At 35.6% G+C, this 20027-nt stretch overlaps 1 protein-coding gene across 2 annotated transcripts; it reads left to right on the top strand.

Annotated features, from left to right (window-relative positions):
* The first annotated feature begins 517 nt into the window (after window positions 1-517).
* LOC136206303 (uncharacterized) lies at window positions 518-3257 on the top strand. Of its 2 annotated transcripts, none has more exons than XM_065997306.1 (8): window positions 518-686; window positions 827-919; window positions 1091-1214; window positions 1308-1530; window positions 2152-2341; window positions 2515-2587; window positions 2727-2888; window positions 2984-3122. In XM_065997306.1, the coding sequence occupies exons 1-7, from the start codon at window positions 604-606 to the stop codon at window positions 2853-2855; spliced, it is 915 nt and encodes a 304-aa protein (XP_065853378.1). In that variant the 5' UTR covers window positions 518-603; the 3' UTR covers window positions 2856-2888; window positions 2984-3122. The 2 variants fall into 2 exon arrangements, with proteins under 2 accessions (XP_065853378.1, XP_065853377.1); XM_065997305.1 differs by having other exon boundaries at window positions 519-686; window positions 2675-2888; window positions 2984-3257.
* Window positions 3258-20027: the final 16770 nt, after the last annotated feature.

The raw sequence follows: 20027 nt of genomic DNA, 5'->3' as shown, positions 1-20027 counted from the left end.
TTTTCTCGCCGGTCTTACCCCTTTCTTCATCTGTAACAATATCGTTTCAATTACCTCTATTTTCCTCCATTGTTGTCGCATTTGTTACAAAATTTGTCGCATTTCGTCACAAATGCGACAACAGTTGTCGCATTTCGTCATAAATGCAACAACGGTTGTCACAGCAGTTCAATTGTTAGATTTTTTTATTTCTCATTTTTTGAGCTTTCCATGCTAATCATTTTTCGCATATACTAATTCTTCAAAGGTTGAACGAAACATAATCTATTCTCTCTATAAACCACCGTCTTTTCGTCGGTTTGGGATGACGAAGAAGATGTTGAGAGTTTGAGGAAGAAGGTGAATTGAAATAAGGATATTCTTGTCTAAAATGGATGAAAGTGTCTGATTATGTGACCCTTCAAATGGGCTAGATTAGTAATTAGCCCTTAAAAACACCAATAAAACAATTAACTGACTCAATTAATTTTAATGGTGAAATATCTAACTGAATTAATTTCAAATAGACTATTTTGTGCACCAAATTACTTACATAAAATCTAGTTTGTGCACTCAAATTCCAAGCATCGCCATAGCCATCACCGGCTTAAGAAGACAGTCAATATGGACTCCGAATTAAAGATGGCTAGATCCTTCAAGCGTCAGATAATCAAATCTCGTCGCAAAGCCAAGAAGCACGCTCGAAAGTACAGTTTCTAATTTTCTTTTTACTGAAAATTCCGATGTACAATTTCTTATTTGCAATTATCTGCTTCAGCAATTTGTTAGGGTTTCTGTAATCAATTTGAAAAATATTTATAATCGATTTGTGGTAATTGAATTGAAGGTCGGCAAGAGAAATCGATGCCTCTAAAGTACATATGCCTAAAATCTCCGAGTCCAAGCATCGCCGTTCCCGGGTTAAGAAGAAAGTCACAAGGTAATGTTTTCTTATTTTACAATTTATCTTCTCTGTTGATGTTAGGGTTTGTTAGCTGAACGACCAGTTTTTATGCTTTTCCTGTATTGTGTGCGGTTCATTGTTTATTACTTTATTTCCAGTAATTTACAATGTGTTTAGCCTGACTATTGGAATTACTTTTAATAACAGATTCCCCTTCCTTTCCGCTGTTCAATATGCTGAATTTGCTTTAGCTTGCTACGAAAGACTAAATGATCCAAGTTTTGCCTTAGCTTGCTGCGGTATACAATCTGATGGTGTTGCAGTTGCAGAGGTTTGAATTAATCTTATCCCTCAATTTCTGTTTTCCTTTCTCTTTTAAGAATAAAATTTGGGCATTTTTATAATTATCACCCTTGTTTTCTAGAATCGTAAGTTTGAAGTTGTGCAAGCCTTGGGTGCTTGTCGTGCACTGGTAAACTTCGCTGAAATTGGAGTTGGCGACAGGTGTCATGTCAGCTTCATTGCGAAACCCCGAAATGCTGATGGCAGTGATGCCTCTCCAGTCTTCTTCTTTGTTGAACTGGGTGACTGGAGTTCAGGGGTATTATTACTAATGCACTTCCGAAAATCGCAGCCTGACGATCCTGGTAATGCTCATATATCCTTCTCTGCATTGTATTCTATTCATCAATTTCTGTTAATTTGTTTATTTTGTTTGGTTTCAATATATAATTTATGCACTCCCTATTCTTTGCATATCTCTTGCTCCATCATGTTTTGTTTTTAAAACTGTATGCTTTGCTAGAGCTGAAGGTTTTTCTTTTTTTAAGATTTCCACAGTAGTTATATGGAACAAAAACTTTATAAAGGGCGGCCCGGTGCACTACGCGTCCCGGCTGAGCGAGGGTCCGGGGAGGGGTCCCACCACAAGGGTGTAACGGGAGCAAGCCTTCCCCTACCAATTTATTTGGCAAGAGGCCGTTCCTAAGACTCGAACCCGTGACCTCTTGGTCACACGACAATTCATATGGAACAGAAACTTTATGTAGAATAATTTTTCTTTCGTGGTTTATGCGGTGCTGATTAGTGCCGGATCCTCTTACTTATTATCTCTCTTGCTTACATATTTGTCACAGTTTACAGTTAACACATGCATTTGAATTCTGCAATCTGTAAAGAAACTCGACTTGGAGCGTGGTAGATTCTTATAGATAATGATAGAATGCTGGAATGCTGAAAGTTTTTACCATCCTTAATGCATTTTGCAGAAATTACATATGGCTGTGGATTTTGTCCATCTGGTAAGGAATATCCTCATCTTGAAGGATATCTTGGTGGTTTGGAAAGTGTGCCTGTCGATGCCACCTCCCAAAGAGAGATGGCTAGATGCTTCAAGCGTCAGATAATCAATTCTCGTCGCAAAGTCAAGCCTAAGAGAAACAAAGAGCCTGTTCGAACGTATAGTTTCTCTTTTTTTGCAATTATCTGCTTCAGTAATTGTTAGGGTTTGTGTTTTCTGTCTCCATTAACCTATTGGGTCTAAATGAGTTGATTCTAACTGTAATTGCTTTTGCATATGTAAATTGTATGATTATACTAATGACTTTTATATCTTGGCTGGAGATTAACAGTTACTTGGTCCCTAATCTTCCGGAACATGAATATGCTGAAATTGCCTTGAAATTCATAAATGGTAAAGAAGAGGTTTGTATCTTATCCATCTCAGTTTAATTTGTTTTTCTGCATCTTCATAGTAGTGAACTGATGTCTTTTGTTGTATTTCTTGGCCAGAATGTTGAGTATGAAATTGTGCGAACCATTAATGTATATGATCGTTTATTAGGCGTCCCGGGGGTTGAGGAAGTTGGAGAATGGTGCCATGTCAGTTTCATGGCTAAACCCAGAAATGATGTCTCTGAAAAACTTATCTTTGCTGAATTGGTTAACTTTGGAGAAGCCAAGTATGATTTGAATGCCTATTCTATATTGGATCCTAGTGATTCTGGTAAAGCTCATATATAATTAATTAATTTATACTTGTACTTATGTTATTGTTTTTTTCAGGACGGACATTATTAACATTGGTTGTGGATTTTGCAGGAAGAATTAGGTATGGTTGTGGATTTTGCCCCGGTGCTGATGATGAAAAATATCCTCATCCTGCTGATACTACACAGTATACTGCGGGTCATTGGAAAAATACTACGTCTGGGTGTTCAGAAGAACCATGGATCATTGTTTAGGCCATATCATATCTATACTGTATACAATAGTGGAAATAAAAAGAAAGAAATTACACAAAAGTGTTTTAGAGTTTTTTGCACTATAAGAATAAAGAGAATAGATGAGCGTGCATATATATATATATATATATATATATATATATATATATATATATCATTCACTGAAATATAACAATTATTCATCCTTACCTTTAATCTCTTTATACCCGTGTTTTCACCTTTTATATTCCACTTTTCATTCATTAAAAAACGTTGTCTATTGTCTTTCAATTAATTTTGATAAGTTCTTTTACTTCCTTTAGCCCTTGTTTGGGAGGAGGTTAATGGAAGTAAATGAGAGTAATGGAAGGTTAAATATTAAGTTAATCTTGTTTGAGAGTTATTTTTTAAGAGTAAATGGAGGTTAATGGGGTTAAATATTTACTTTTCCTTCTCCTCCAAATTTAAACTCTCAAACAAGTTTAAACATTTAACCTCATTTACATCCTATAAACTTCCAAATAAGGTTAATTTTTAACTTTCCATTCCATTCCATCACTTCCCTTCCATTTCCATTACCTCCTTTAACTCTCACCTCCGTTAACCTCTAAACTCCCAAACAAAGACTTAGATTTCATAGTAATTAAAAATTGATATATTATTCCTTATTGTTTTTAGGGAAAAGTACAAAAATAAACCTTGTGGTTACACCAATTTTCGAACAACATCCATGTGGTTTAAAAGTTTGCAAAGTGGTACCATGTACTTCATTCCGTTAGCAAACACATACAAAATTGACTAACGGTGTTAAAAGTCAAAGGGAAAAGAGTTAATTTGGTCCTTATATTTATTTATTTTTATAAATTGACACTCTTATTATCTAATTATCACAAACAAACTCTAAAATAAAAAATAAAAATCAAATATATCATCTTCTCCCTCTCTCTCTCTAATTTCTTTTTTTCTTCTTTCTCTCTCCTCTTTATTAATTTCTCTCTCCAAAATCAATTGAATTTACATGTTTCTAATTTAATGGCACTTATACTCTCTCTTCTTCTCTCTCTAGCCTAACCATTTTAAAGTTTATGCCTACATCGTATCTAAATGTTGATTATTGTAAATATTTGTGTTGGAATTTTATCTATGATTCATCCCTATTTTAGTGTTATCAGTATATTCAATATAGTTAGATCAATCTCTGGATGCGAAAACTGAGATTGTATTGGGATCTATGTTTTTTAGGCCGGAACTTACACGCAAATGCGGAAGGGGATTCAAAGGATCCGTAGATCCTCCAAAGGTTGAGGATAGACTTGGCGCTGTTCCTGGTGGTTCAGCGACTGATTCGGATGTCGTTAGGAGGTATGTGTCTTTGGCTTTTTTAAATGTTTTTAAACCATAATTTTTAGTGAGAGACATGTTAGTCGTAGATGGTCGAGTTTTAAAAATGTTGCCTTGATGTTGATTTAGGGAAGCAGAGTCTATTTCAAAGAAGTCTTTGCGTGGTGATGCAGAGAAGTTTCAGTTCCAGGCTCATGGACATTATTATCAACTCTCTTTACAGCAACAAAGACATTTTCCTCAGGGAGTTGATCTCCAGTGCATCTGATGTGAGTATATTGATCGTATTTGTGTACAGTTTGCCAGTATTGATTAATGATTAATTGATTGTACAAAAAAAATGTTGAATTTCAGGCTTTAGACAAGATAAGATTCTTTGCTCTCACTGATAAAGAGGTTTTGGGTGAAGGAGATAACAGCAAGCTTGACATTTAGGTAAGCTAGAAGGAAACTTTTAATGTATATATAAGGGGATAGACCTCGACCTCATGAATGAAATGAGGGTTTATATTTAAAAACGACATTTGATGTTTATATTTACAATAGAGAGAGTATAAGTTTCATTAAATTGAAAATATGGAAATTCAATTGATTTTAGAGAGAGAAATTAACAAAGAGGAGAGAGAAAAAAATAACAAATTAAAGAGACGGAGAAGATGGTATATTTGATTTTTATTTTTTATTTTAGAGTTTGTTTGTGATAATTAGATAATAAGAGGGTCAATTTATAAAAATAAATAAATATTAGGACCAAATTAACTCTTTTTCCTTTGACTTTTAACACCGTTAGTCAATTTTGTATGTGTTTGCTAACGGAATGAAGTACATGGTACCACTTTGCAAACTTTTAAACCACATGGGTGTTGTTCGAAAATGAGTGTAACCATAAGGTTTATTTTTGTACTTTTCCCTTGTTTTTATAAGATTTGTTTTTTTCTCATGCTGTGACTTATTTCATTGCAATTTATTTTATCTTTCAAATAGCTATAAATGGGATACGAGGTGAGAGTGAGTGAGTTTCGAAAGTGAGTCGATTATGAAAATTTGTGAAGACAAGTGTTGGATAATTATTTACAATTAAAATTAAAATCTTGCTGAAATTGAATTACAATGATATATGTTCATTTAAATCATTGGTCATAGAGGTAATTATCTATTTATTGGTTTCATTCTCCAAACTATTTCAACTTTTTATTGCATTGAATTATAGCAACTAAATAAAATATTTTCCTTAGGTATCTTATTTTGGTATATCATTTTTCCCATGAAATATATGATAAGTTTCATTATCTCAAGTCATTAATTTTCCATTCAGCTTCTTCCTATCTTCAATTCGATTCATACATAAGGAGTTGCTATGAATATAAATTGAAAAAAGATATTTCTTTTTTCTTTTTTAAAAATTGTGATTTATATATATTATTTAAATTCTATTTAGTGGTGTTGCCTTTAGTTAAGTTCTTTTTTATTCAAAGTATTGATAATTATAATGTCAATCTCCATGATATCATATTGCTCATTTTGGCAGGATCAGTCATCGGTATCTTTCGATGGAAGTTGATAATCAACTAGGAATAGAGTTTGTGGTTCAAACCTTAAATGACTTGCTTTTTTGTGTGAGGATTTTTTTCTTTAGATTTTTGTTCTATTTTTGCTTCAAACTTTATTTTTATTATTTAATTAATTTATTGTTTTCTTCTATAATTGTTTAATAAGAATTATTATGAAAGTGCAATCCATCACGTTTAAAGTTTTTTTATAGTGTGTTTGTGGATAAATTTGCACTATTATATTGTTTCATCATTAATAAGTTTAAATAAATATTTTGAAAGGAGAGAGAATGTGCGGATTGATATACAAATGACGTAGATAGTCAGATAAAAAGGCAAACAATAAAAAACAAAGAAAAAATAAATGACTAGATTGAAGGTTCAGAAAAGCATGTAAATCCATAGGATTTCGTAAAACGAAATGGCTAGATTACATGCATAATAGTTACTTTGTGAAATCTGTTTTAAATTTAAACTGAAAGAATGATTTAAAATGGCAAAAATATTTATGCCAAATTACAAATAGTATTGCAAGTACTACTAACAATTCTTGACGACACATCAGTACTTCACTTAATTGCTATATAATTTTATGAGTTTATTTTCAAGTTTCAACTACTATCTTCACTAAATTAGCCATCTTGATACTCATAATACAAAATTATAGAAAAAACAAGTTTTTTTGGATGATTTAATCGACAGTTTTTAACTTTATGGTTACTAAACTTGAATTAATAAAAATGAAATCGTATTGAAAAAACAAAATTAAATTGTTTTTTTATAAAAAAAATAAATTATTTACTACTTTATTAATAACAAAAAGAAAAGTTGGTATAGTTATCTGAATTAAATAAAATATATATTGACAATATTGTTACTCTCTACTAGTACGTTATTAACGAACTTAAAGTACGATAAAGGAGTTTCGCCGAAAATAGAATCAGATTACATTTTTTTGGTCATATACTAAAAAATTTGAATAGGTTTGTGAATTTAATTGAAAAATATTAATATTAAAACCCAAATATATATGCTAATATCAATTTTTGAATTGGGGTTAGATACACATTAAGATTTAAGACCATATATTTGAATGTAAGATTATTTTGAAGAAATTTTAATTTTTAATGTTTTTTATTATGTAATTAACATTTATACTTCTATCATAAATAACTAAAATTTCCATATATTAATTAATACATATTTTGCAATATTTTGTGTCATAATGTCAATCTAATCGGGGTCAATTTTGATTTCGCGTCATTTTCAGATCACATATAATTTTATTATGTAGCTATACTAATGGTGTCATTAAAAATATAGGTGGATACAATAATACATCTAATATTTTATGTTATTTTTAGATTAGCCTGTTAAATATACCATCCAAAAGTTTGTTAGTGTCATGTTGGGTTTGGTGTGGTGTAATGGCCCTGTTTGGTAAATAACGTTTTGGGATAAAAAGAGCGGTTTTGACCAACTTTAGAGGTTTGACCACTGAAACCGCTAATTGGAGTGTTTGGTGGAGAGAGGTTTGGGAGAGAGGTTTGGGATGAAAACGCTAATTTAGAAAAAGCTCTTAAAATGAGCTTTTTGAATTAGCGTTTTGCAATATTAAAATTAATGGACTTCTTTAACCCTAATAGATAGACTCCCTCTTCTCCTGCGCCAAAATTAATGTCCTTATTCGTCTTTTTGCACAAACCGCTATTATCAATCAGCTAATTTTTACCAAACAGGTTTACACAAACAACTAATCAAATCAGCTAGTCAAATCAGCTAATGTAATCAGCTAACAGCTAACAACTAATGTAATCAGCTAACAGCAAACAGCTAACAGCTAATTCCCAAACAGGGCCAATGTCTTTATAGTCATATGCGAATCATGTATATATATATAGTGAATCATGTCTACAAGTAATAATTGTAATTTTATTAAATTTATTAATTAAGCGAACATGTAAACCATAAGAAAATTTGATAGTAATTATAAATATTCGTATCATTTTCGAATTAGCAGGTCAATCATTATTCAAAATGTTGGTTTTTGCTCCCTAATTTATTATTAGAACATTTGCGGTTTGCCTTTTAATTTATCCTAAATATTAGTCTTTTCTCCTAATAGCTTGATATATTATTTGGTAACGTTTTCTATTGTAACTGTGTTTAGCAATATTAAAATATTTTAGACATAATCAATATTTGAAATATAATAATTAAACCAATTTTTTCAAATTTTCGATAACGTAAATTTTGATTGGAATTGCTAGAAATTAATTTATACAATTTTATATATTTGGAATCAAAATTTGATAAAGAAAAAATAATAAATAAATTATCTAACAAAAAAATCGAATAAATACAAGTGATAATACAATTTCATATGTTTGACAATGGCTGGTAGCAGTGATCACTTGTCCATGGTATATCTGGCACATTAGAAATAAAGTCGTGTTCGACAACAAACTCCCTTCAATCCAAATCTTAATCACTCGACTCTTTACTTACATTCGGGAATCGGATGCGTTAACGGATACTTCTTTGATTCCGGAACATGACAGAACACATCAAGAGCCAAACTATAGACTTGTCAGATGGATACCACCCCCACCGAGGTGGATAAAGGTTAATACCGATGGTTCAACCACAGGTTCGCCAGGACTAGGAGTGTTCATCAGTCGGTTCGGTCTGAAAACCGAACCGAACCGAAATAACTGAAAACCGAATAGCTTCAACAATAAAAATCGAACCTAATCAAATAATAATAAATAACCCAACCCAACCCAACCGACCGAATTATTTCGGTTGGTTCGGTTCGGTTATTCGGTTTTCTTATATTAAAAAATTTCATTAACAATTATGTTTATGTAAGGTTAATATTACACTATTAATGATGTTGTTGGGTATTTACTTATATATACAACAATTTTTATTTTTATTTTTCTTTTTGGATTGAAAGAAAAAAAAGAATAGAAAGAAAAACATAGAAATTTTATATAGAAATGAAATCAATCTTAATTCCAAATATGAATTAGTGTACAATTGTACTAAATTGGTAGACAAACATTAAATAGACTAATAATATAATCAGTTATAGGCAATCCAAAAACTATCATGCTTAACAAAGATTCTAATAATATAATTCTAAATCAAATATAACTTAGAACAATAAATCACATACATTAATTATATAATAAATCTAATTTCTAATTATATTTAATTTATTTCGGTCTGTTTGGTTAATTCGGTAATTTTGATTTAAAAACCGAACCGACCAAAATTACCGAAATATTATAAAAATAAAACCAAAACCGAACCTAATAGATCGAAAGCCGAACCGAAAAAACCGAAATTTATCAGTTCGGTCGGTTATTTCGGTCCGGTTCGGTTTTTTAATACCCCTAGCCAGGACAAGCGGGTGCCGGAGGAATTTTCCGCAACTCTAGGGGCTTTGCCACGGGTTGCTTTGCTTTCAGCATTGCTAATTCGTATGCTCATATCGCGGAACTAAAAGCGGTAGTTTTGCAATTGAAACTGCATGGGAGAGGGAATGGCACAGCCTATGGGTGGAGTCTGATTTGGCTTTTGTTGTTCATCTATTTCATAACAGGAACACGTCTGTACCATGGTGGGTTCATCATGATTGGTTGCGATGTCTGACAAGATGCTCACACGTGAATTTCAGGATCACACATATCTTCCGGGAAGGCAATCAAGATGTTGATCGTCTGGCTCGATTTGGCACTACGACAATGAACCTAATTTGGTGGTCTTCTTCTGTTGAAACAGATCACACAACAATTGTGCTGTCAATCCACGCTGTTAATTGCTAACAGAATTTGGCGCTTATTTCTAGTTAGTGTGAAATGTCTATCTTACCCCTGTAACAGTCTATATAAGCAACTGTAATGTTTATCACATAGATAAGAGGAAATATACACTTTTGATTCTCTCAATTCTTTCTATCGATTCTTGTTGAATATGGTATCAGAGCAGGTTTGATCACCTGAGATGATCAATTGATCGATTTCTAGAAGTAATGTGTCCAAAGAAATCAAAATCAAGATCATATGCAGAAATATTGAGAGATTCAGTGTTGCACTCTGATTTAGAGGATTCCGGTGACAGTGGTGAGAGAAACGTAGATCGAAGATCGGAGTTACTTCAATATACTCGACGCAATCGTAGTAGATCTTCAAATTGCACAAATCAACAACAACTGGTAGACGATTCAAGAAGCGATCGCAGTAGATCTTCAAATCACGAAAATCAACAAATAGAGGATTCAACAATGGAAGGAACTGGAACTGTTTAGGTAACCAGTATTGATAATCCTAGTTTAATTTTAGTTAGTACGTTGTCAAAAGGCAACAATTACATAGCCTGGAAGAGATCTATGGTGCTAGCCCTAAGTGCTAAGAGAAAATTAAAGTTTGTTCAAGAAGACACTAAACCTGCAGATGAGAAATCAGATGATTATGCAAAATGGAAATGGGATGATGATCTGGTTTTCTCATGGATTAGGAGTTCTTTGACTAAGGAGTTAGCAGATGTATTTTTGTTTACTAAATCCTCATTTTCCTTATGGAAAGAGATAGAACAGAGGTACGGTGAGAGTAATGGACCTCTGACCTATCAATTGAGGAAGGAGATTAGCAGTTTATCTCAAGGAAATCTGAGTCTTGTGGATTATTTTAACAAAATCAAGAGAAAATAAGATGAATTGGCTGAGATCAAGCCATTACTGAGTTGCACTTGTGGAGAAGCTAGGAAACAAGCTCAGGATCAACTAGAAGAAGAACAGTTGATGCAATTTCTCTCAGGTTTACACATTGATTTTGACAATGTGAGAGAACAGATCTTGTTATAGGAGCCTTTACCTACAGTCAACAAAGCTTACTCATTGTTGATGAGAATTGACAGGCAAAGGAGTGTTGCTAGTGATGCAAAAGAGTTTGTGAATGTTTCAGTGTCAAAGTCTCAGATTCACAATTCTGGTGGTTCTAGCCACAAGAATGGGGGGAAAGAAGTATCAGAATAGAGGATAATCTAATGACAGTAACAAAGAAGATAAGTTTTGCAAACACAACAGAAAGCCTGGACATGAAAAAGCTGATTGTTTCAAGCTTGTTGGATATCCTGATTGGTATAAGAGGAAGAAGATCACCACTGATTACAAGCAATAGGCAAATATGTCCAAGGAAGCATAAACTCCATTGACAAATTCTGATTCTGAAAGTGAAGAAGAAGAATCTATGCAAATGATGGTGCAAAGAGAGGTGCAGAAGGCACTGAAGAACAAAGGAACCTCAGACAGCAAGAATAGCAAGAATCATGAATTTTCTGCTTTTGCTGGAATGAGTTCTGCAGGTATTTGATGCGCCTCCGTAGAAGGCTCACTAAGGGATAAGTGTACCCCATCATTATCAAGTAATAAAATCTGGACAAGTCCAGGTATCGAATCCACAAGATTTATTCCTGCAAGTATCGAGCTACTTGGTCTCAGGTGTTATCTAGGCTATGTGGGTTTTGAGTTTGTTTTGACTAAATTAACCTACTCCTAATTAAGTTACTTCTACGCCTATCTAAGTTATTCTACTCCTAGGTGATCTTTTACTAATGTAATTACCCGAAGGAACATGAGGTGATACGATAACAATGAAAATAGATTGTTTAGACAACGGAATTAAAACCTAATCTAAGTCACTTGTGTCCGAGGCGATTAACCCTACCTATCCTCTTGAGGTCCCTAGTTCATGATTCCCTTGTAAGGCTGAAACTAGCTCTAAGGCTCAGCAATTTGGGCTTAATCTTCTATATGGTCGTCAATCCTATAGGCACTGACTAGGTCAGATTCAGCTCGCAATATGTGCCAACTTAATTTTGGGATTATCAAATGAGTTAAACCAATCAGACAAAGCGTAAGACAAAGATTTAAGCAATAAAACAATTGAATAAACAAGACTATAATATATATTAAAGATGAAAGTATTGTCACGAAGATAGAATGAGCCTAGGATTCATAACATGGATCAGAGGCTAGACAGAATATAAAAGAAGAAAAATCTCTTTCAGGGAACCTGTCTACCAATGCAGGCGTCTTTATAGGACTTAAGGATGGAACTTGAGCAATCCTCGATGAACGGAGCTTCGGAGGTGTCTTCAATGGAGGAGGTGGAGAGGATTTCTCAAGGTGGAAGCTTAGGTTTTTACAAAGATAAAAGATATCTAATTTACAATTGCGAAATCCTATTTATAGACGTGGTTCGAGCCCTCTTTCTGACCTAATTCGTATCCTTTTGCATGTGGGAAGTCGTGGTATCGATCGTGGCTTCGTGGGACCGGGAATCAATCTTTTGACTGATTCCCGCAGGGCAGCTCACCGAGCTGGAAGTGCCAGCTCGCCGATCTGGCCCCAAAAAGGCCATTTCGACGAGCGGGAATGCCCAGAACGCCTTACGCGACTGCTGGATGTCCCGAAACGCAAATTTTCACCCGAACTCGTTCCTGTTTTAGCCTGCACATGCACGAAAATTCCAAATAACATTAGTCCCGAGGCTAAATTGACCCGCCAATCGCTCATTTTGAGTAAATACTCCGTTTGGTGCGACTTTTGGCGGATCAATTAGCTATAAAAGGTAATGGAAATTTAACATACATGCTATTTTGGCCATATTTGCCCAAAATAATCAGAAAAACGAGGCTAAACAACAAAAGGTAAATAGAACGTACACAATTTCTAACTAACTCACACAAAAGGATATAAATGCGAGAATTGCTCGCTTATTCATGAAATAACGCTAAAAATCATCCTAAAACTGTACCCAAAGATAGGGGTTTTTGACCCCTATCAAACCTCCTCACACTTAAAACTTTACTTGTCCCCAAGTAAACTAAAAAACTAAACCCGCAATCACAAGCAAGCTAGAAAACCTTCTGGTTTGACTAGGTGCTTGGCACAATTTCGAGCATCTGTAATTACATGCATTCGGAATTACAAAGTAGTGACACGATATCTAAAAGCCGCGTTTCAATTATCATAGGTCATATGTTTAAGAAAGGGACACAATTCACACAATTTTAGTGGCTAAAGTGTTTACTCTCGGCTTATGTTCTTGCTTAGGATTACGTTGATTTTGCACATTCATCCGAGTTCCTCTACTATGCTATATGACTCCGATGATATCAAAAACAGCCTCGAATTGGGGTTGTAATGTGGTTAGAGGGTTAAAGGTACAAAAAGGTTAGGAGTTCTAGCGCTAGAAAAACAAAGTTCAAAATGGCTTTAGCAAAACGTGAAGTGATTGAGCTTTTTATTCATATTTTTTTTCGAGACGTTCTAATTTTAAGAATTGGGGAATAAGGTTCTCCCTCTTTTGTTCGTCTCTTTTTCTTTTCTTTTTTTTTGCAAAAAATTGGGTTAGAACGAAAGAAAATCTACAAGATACAAAATACATGCTCAAAGGGCTTCCTAGAGTAGATGAAAAAGATAAAATAAGGTAAAGAAAAAGGTTAGTTCTAATGAGGCTGATTCATCGTTTAACATCTCAAATCATCACATGTAGGTTCAACTCAGTATTAGGTGCAAAATCTGTAATCTTTCCACAAGTCAAAGCATTCACACAAAAATGTCAAGAAAAAGAGCTTTTTGATGTTCGCTCTTGGGCTCAAATTCAACTCATTGGGTTTCAAATTTGTGCTTACTAGTTCTCCCCAAACTCAAGTTTAATATCGCATGCCTTCAGTTCTTAAGTTATCTACCTAAGTAATGATTTTAACATTTCTTCAAAAGTAGGGTCTAAATGCAAACTTTAGCTCATGCTTTTACAGATACAAGGATTGTGTCCTACACCTAAACTAGTTGTCATGCAATCTTAGATTCGGTTTTCAGCCCTAAAAAACAAATAACGAAGTTTAGATTCGAAGGAGGTTCACGGTTTTAGGTCATAAACATGCAAAAACATAAACAAAGCGTAAATAAAACCCGAAAACGTTAACCTAAACTAGACACGACGCAACAAAAATTTAAAAATTATACAAATTTTTGTAAGTTTGTCTACCCCTCCTCCTCACACTTAAAATATGCAATAAGTTCCAACATTGCATCTAAAACCATAAAACACAAGTGTAATAAGTTAGGGTGGAGAAGACAACTTACTGATCGTCCTGTAGGCGCAGGATTTGTACATCTGAATTATCTTTGCCAAGATAAAGCTTGAGTCGATGTCCGTTCACTTTCTGGGTGATTCCATCTTTTCCCTCGATCTCAACCATACCGGAGGGATGTGCGTTAATAACTGAGAATGGCCCATACCATCTACTTTTGAGTTTGCCAGGAAAAAATCTCAATCGGGAGTTATAAAGTAGTACTTGGTCGTCCTTATGGAAGGTTTTTCGTTGCACTTTCTTATCATGCACCCTTTTGGTCCGTTCTTTATACAACTTAGCATTCTCATAAGAGTTATATCTGAGCTCATCCAGTTCATGCAGCTGTGTTAGCCGCAGGTCACCTGAAAGTTTAGGGTCAAAGTTTAGAAATTTTAGTGCCCAATAGGCTTTATGCTCTAATTCAATAGGCAAATGACAAGATTTTCCGAAAACTAAACGGTAGGGGGACATCCCTATAGGGGTTTTGAAAGCTGTCCGGTATGCCCAAAGAGCATCGTCTAGCTTAAGACTCCAATCTTTTCTAGCATTCCCTACTGTTTTCTCAAGAATACGCTTCGTCTCTCTATTTGACACTTCTACCTGACCACTCGTCTGAGGGTGGTAAGGTGTTGCAACCCTATGAGCTACGCCATACTTCTGGAGCAACATGTCAAATTGCTTATTGCAAAAATGGGATCCCCCATCACTAATGATAGTTCGGGGGGTGCCAAATCTAGTAAAGATATTTTTTCTCAGGAATTTCATCACTACTCGAGCATCATTTGTGGGTAGGGCTTCGGCCTCTACCCATTTGGAGACATAATCAACCGCTACAAGAATGTATTGGTTGTTGTGTGACATAGGGAAGGGTCCCATAAAGTCTATGCCCCAAACATCAAACAACTCATAGACAAGTATGCCTTGCTGAAGCATTTCGTTTCTCCTAGAGATATTTCCTACTCTCTGACATGCATCACAATATTTGATATAACTATTGACATCACTATGCATTTGTGGCCACCAAAACCCACTTTGGAGGATTTTTGCCACTGTCCTATCTGGCCCGAAGTGGCCACCTGGCTCTCTAGAATGACATGTATTAATCACTGATTCTACATCCTCTCCAGGTATACATCTCCTAATCATGCCGTCAGTGTAGAATCGAAATAAATACGGTTCTTCCCAAAAATATTGTTTGTTCTCAAACATAAACTTACGTTTTTTGCTTGCATCTAAATTAAAAGGAAGAATGTTACTGACTTTGTAGTTCGCAATGTCTGCAAACCAGGGGAGAGTTTTTACTAAATATAATGTTTCGTCCGGAAATACCTCCTTGATCTCCTCATGTTCTAAGGGTTGCTGATCTGACTCTAACCTGGATAGGTGATCTGCTATCACATTTTCCACTCCTTTCTTATCTTTGATCTCGATGTCAAATTCCTGGAGTAGTAAAATCCAGCGGATCAGCCTAGGTTTTGCATCTTGCTTACTCATCAAATATCTTAAAGATGCATGGTCAGTAAAAACAATCACCTTAGATAGCACCAAATAAGATCTAAATTTGTCAAAGGCAAAAACTACAACTAGCAATTCCTTTTCAGTTATTGAATAATTCTATTGTGCATCATTTAAGGTTTTGCTAGCATAGAAGATTGGGCGAAAAAGTTTATCCACCCTCTGCCCAAGACAGGCTCCTACAGCTAGATCGCTGGCATCACACATTAATTCAAACGGAAGGGACCAATCTGGGCTTACCATAGCAGGTGCTTCAATTAATTTCTTTTTCAATAATTTAAAGGCAGACATACATTCTTCGTTAAAATTAAAATCAGCATCGTTAAGTAACAATTGAGTGAGGGGTTTAGTGATCTTTGAAAAATCTTTTATAAATCGCCTATAAAACCCCGCATGTCCTAAAAAGCTCCTAACCAACTTGACATTGGTAGGAGGAGGTAGATTTTCGATCACCTCAATTTTTGCCGGATCAACCTCAATCCCTTTTCCCGACACCTTGTGTCCTAACACTATACAATTCTAGACCATAAACTGGCATTTTTCCCAATTGAGTGCCAAGTTTTTGTCTTCACAACGTTCTAAGACTCGGTCCAGATTTTCAAGGCATTGGTCAAAAGTAGGTCCTACAACATTAAAATCATCCATAAAGATCTCTAGGAACTCTTCAACCATGTCAGAAAACATAGCCATCATGCAGCGTTAGAATGTGCCAGGAGCATTACATAATCCGAAAGGCATCTGCCTATATGCAAAAGTTCCATAGGGACAAGTGAATGCGGCTTTCTCTTGGTCCAAAGGGTCCACAAGAATTTGCATATAACCGGACAACCCGTCTAGAGTGCAGAAAAATTCATGCCCTGCCAAACGTTCCAACATTTGATCGATAAATGGTAAAGGAAAATGGTCTTTACGAGTGGCTTCGTTCAATTTCCTATATTCATTATATACATGCCAAGTCGTAAACTTTCTAGTTGGGATTAATTTCCCTTTTTCGTTTTCCATTACGTTGTTCCCCCCTTTTTGGGCACACATTGCACTGGACTCACCCATTGGCTGTCAGAAATTGGAAAGATGATACCTGCGTCGAGGAGTTTTATGACCTCGGCTTTTACCACCTCTTTCATGTTAGGGTTGAGCTGGCGTTGAGGTTGAGAAGATGGCTTGATCTCTTCTTCAAGAAAAATCCCATGTGTGCAGATTTTGGGGTCGATACCTTTGATGTCATGGATTGACCACCCAAAGGCTCCTTTATGTTTTTTCAGCTCCTCCACTAATCTTTCCTCCTGTTCAACTATCAACAAAGAAGAAATAATAACGGGTAAATCTGTGGGAGGCTGCAGAAAAACATATTTTAAATTGCTAGGTAAGGGTTTAAGTTCCAGTTCTAGAGGTTCCTCTAGCGAGGTTTTAGGTTTAGGCTTGATCTCACGATCAAGGTCCTCTTTTCTACCCTTTACCCAACAACATATTTCAGGTGGAAGTTCTTCAAATGGTTCATTTAAGTTCTCATCTTCCTCACCACCTAAATTCAGTTCTAAAGAGGTATCTCTCATGCTATGGTTAACTTCCTCAACACATTCGTCTATCAATGCATCTACAAAATTACAGCTTTTGGAACGCTCTTGAGGAAATTTCATTGAATCATAAACATTAAATGTTACCTCTTCGTCTTCACCCTTAGGACCAATTTACCTCCATGAACGTCTATCAGTGTCCTACCGGTTGCAAGGAATGGTCTCCCGAGGAGAATGGGGACGGAGTCATCTTCTTCCAGTCGAGGACCACGAAGTCGACTGGGAAGATCAGTTTGTCCACCTTTACCAGCACATCTTCAACTATACCCCTAGGCCGTGTGATTGACCTGTCCGCTAGCTGTAATGTCATATTTGTTGGTTTGGGTTCTCCGAGTCCCAATTTCCTGAAAATAGATAAAGGCATTAGATTAATACTTGCTCTTAAATCGCATAGTGCCCTATCTATATGCATGTTTCCTATCCTACACGGGATGGTAAAGCTCCCTTGATCTTTAAGCTTGGGGGGGAATTTATGAGTGATTATGGCCGAACATTATTTTGTTAGGGCCACTATCTCATTCTCCCCAAACTTTTTCTTTTTTGACAACATGTCTTTAAGAAACTTTTCATAGTTTGGCATTTCCTCTAGTGCTTCCATTAATGGAATATTAATTTCTAATCTACTAAGGATTTCTGAAAATCTAGGAAATTTCTTATCTAAGTTGGCCTTTTTCTGTTTCTGGGGAAATGGTAATTTTGGTGCATAAGGCCTAACTACTTTCTCTACAGCTACTCCAGGAGCTGAAGTTTCAGACACGGGACCGGGGTTGCTTACCACTTCCGGTTCCTTACTTACCTGAGGTGACGGTTGTGTTTGTGATTAGGGTGGCACGAGTGTGTCCACTTCCTTGCCACTTCTCAAGGCGATGGCTTGAACCGTTTCCTCTTGTGAGAGGAACGCCTCATGGCATTCCCTTTCCTCCTGTCTGGTCGCAGTGAGTTGTTCGCTCAGGGTTCTGCATACCTCCTCGTTGGCTGCGAGTCGAATGGATATCTCCCTTAAGAGAACCATTATTCCTTCTGAGTGCTCTGTCTGTCTGTCATAAGAATTAGAATTAGAAGGGGGATAGAGAAGATTATCCATGGGTTCCACGTATGGCCCTGGCGGATATCGTGTGTGTTCCCGATCATAAAAGTTGTAAGTTGGGGGTTCAGAGTTATACCTTTGATGATTACCCAAATAACTTACATTCTCACCTCTAGGTATATGGTGGTTAACATGGCATACCTCACCGGGGTGATTCTGGCCATGTCGTGCACAAAATGGTATCCCTGTTTGGTTGTTACGGCCAAAGGAGGCCACAAGGAAATCCATTTTCTTGTTGAGGTCAGCCATGGACGGTTCTGGAGTTCTGTTGTCCATAATTGCTGAAAAAGAGATTTAACAAGTATATAAGAAGTATAGTAGTACAGGTCATATGAAACGATTGTATGGGAATATATTAACAAGTATAGATGATATAGACAAAGGTATAAAAGAATGCATAAACTAACAAATCAACCTTTGGTTCGATATTGCAGAAGAAATATATCCCCGGCAACGGCACTAAAAACTTGATTATTGGCGGTTGTCGGGTATTTATAGAATTAATCTACTTTCCCCGACAACGGCGCCAAAAACTTGATTATTGGCGGTTGTCGGGTATTTATAGATTTAATCTACTTTCCCCGGCAACGGCACCAAAAACTTGATGCGCCTCACGGCGTTCGGTACCGCAAGGCTTACTAAGGGATAAGTGTACCCTGTCGTTATCAAGTAATAAAATCTGGACAATTCCAGATTTTATTACTTTTCACACAAAAGCATATAAATGCGAGAATTGCTCGCTTATTCATGAAAAACCGTCCTAAAACCGTACCCAAAGATAAGGGTTTTTGACCCCTATCAGTATTTCACTTAAACTTAGTTCTGTGGTGAAGAACAATGATGTTACCTGGATCATAGATTCAGGAGCTACTACTCACATGTCTTATAATGATAGCATGATGAGTAATGTTTCAAAACTACCAACACAACACAGGAAGGTATTTTTACCTACACGTGCATCACAGCTAGTGTCTAAAAAGGAGATATTGCACTGGATGCTAATTTCATGTTAAAGAATGTGCTTTATATACCTGAATTTAATTAACATTTACTATCAGTGGGAAGATTATTACAAGATCAGAATATTAACATTAGTTTTTTTTGCTAAATTCTGTATTTTGCAGGACCAAGCAAGTAAGAGAGTACTAGCTGTGGGGTTCATGGAACAAGGACTTTATGTGCTCACAAAGAAATCTTTCAATAAAGATGTGATAAAGGCATATAGTATATGTAGTAGACAAATAAATTGTAGCATGAATGTTACTTTTGTACTGGATGCAACTGTTTGGCATCACAGATTGGGGCATTTGTCTAGTAGTGGTATGAAGCATGTAAAGCTCATATAAGATGGTGATATGAATAAAGCTTTAGATTTTGAGCATTGTGATATATGCTTAAGAAGTAAAGCAGTTAGGAAACCTTTTGTAACAGCCCAACAAGATTAATAAAATTGTTTGATTTAGTACACATGGATGTGTGGGGTCCTTACAAGCAGGTTTCTTTAACTGGTGATAGATATATGTTAACAATTGTTGATGATTATTCCTGAGCTTTGTGAATTGTGTTGTTTAAGTCTAAGGATCAGGTTACCAAGCTGATTGAGAATTTCACAAAATTGGTGGAAACTCAGTTTGAAACAAGGATCAAGGCAGTTAGAAGTGACAATGGGACAAAGTTCACTTGTCAAGGTACACAGTTGTTGTTCAA

Source organism: Euphorbia lathyris, chromosome 9 (genome assembly GCF_963576675.1).
Source record: "Euphorbia lathyris chromosome 9, ddEupLath1.1, whole genome shotgun sequence".
Classification (NCBI taxonomy): Eukaryota; Viridiplantae; Streptophyta; class Magnoliopsida; order Malpighiales; family Euphorbiaceae; genus Euphorbia; species Euphorbia lathyris.
Note: the sequence above shows the minus strand (reverse complement) of the source record. Positions and strands in the feature narration are given on the sequence as shown.